Here is a 673-nt window from a genome sequence, read left to right on the forward strand (position 1 = left end):
CGGGACGTGCGACTGTCCGGCGTTCGCGATCCTCGGGCCGTGCAAGCACATGGCCGCGGCAGGCCTGGCTCTCGCGAAACACCATCGCAAACCGGGATCGTACAGACCGTCCAAGGTGTGCGTCGACCGCGTGGACGAGCAGGATCGCTTCGAGAGACGGCTACGCCGAAAGACGCGGGAAGAGCTCATCGACACGATCCTGGGAGAACCGACGATCGCGCGACAGCTCGCCAGAAGGGAGGCCGAGCACGGGCTCGACCGCGACGACGACCGCGACGACGACGACGACGGTGGCGATTACCGCCGCGACAAGTACGACGATCTGAGGTATCCCAACGACGACGACGACGACGACGACGACGACGACGACGACGACGACGACGACGATCCCAAAGACGATCAGCAGCTCGACGACTCGGAGTGATCCGCGACGGCGCGGTCTCGCACGCGCGGTCGCGACGACTGCAACGCGCCCGCGCGAGCGCACGTGCCGTCGCGCCCACGACGGAGGTCGCTCACGCGCGCGCGCGTGTGTGTCTCGAGAGGTATCCACCGGCAGCGATATCGACGCCCATGGACTATCTCGAATCACTCTCGCAGCGCGCGATCGAGGGTCAGCACATCCGCGAGAGACGATCTCTCTCTCACTCTACGCAGCGACAGGCTGGGGGGA

General features: G+C 66.4%; 1 protein-coding gene across 1 annotated transcript in view; it reads left to right on the plus strand.

Moving 5' to 3' along the window:
* Nucleotides 1-49: 49 nt before the first annotated feature.
* LOC105449076 overlaps nt 50-673 on the plus strand; it is an 8,664-nt gene continuing 8,040 nt past the window's right edge. Inside the window, exon 1 of the mRNA XM_011688071.1 lies at nt 50-327. Within this exon, the coding sequence (XP_011686373.1) occupies nt 50-327 (278 nt within the window). The remainder of the gene's footprint in view (nt 328-673) is intronic.

Source organism: Wasmannia auropunctata, unplaced genomic scaffold (assembly GCF_000956235.1).
Source record: "Wasmannia auropunctata unplaced genomic scaffold, wasmannia.A_1.0 LD336078.1, whole genome shotgun sequence".
NCBI classification, from domain to species: domain Eukaryota; kingdom Metazoa; phylum Arthropoda; class Insecta; order Hymenoptera; family Formicidae; genus Wasmannia; species Wasmannia auropunctata.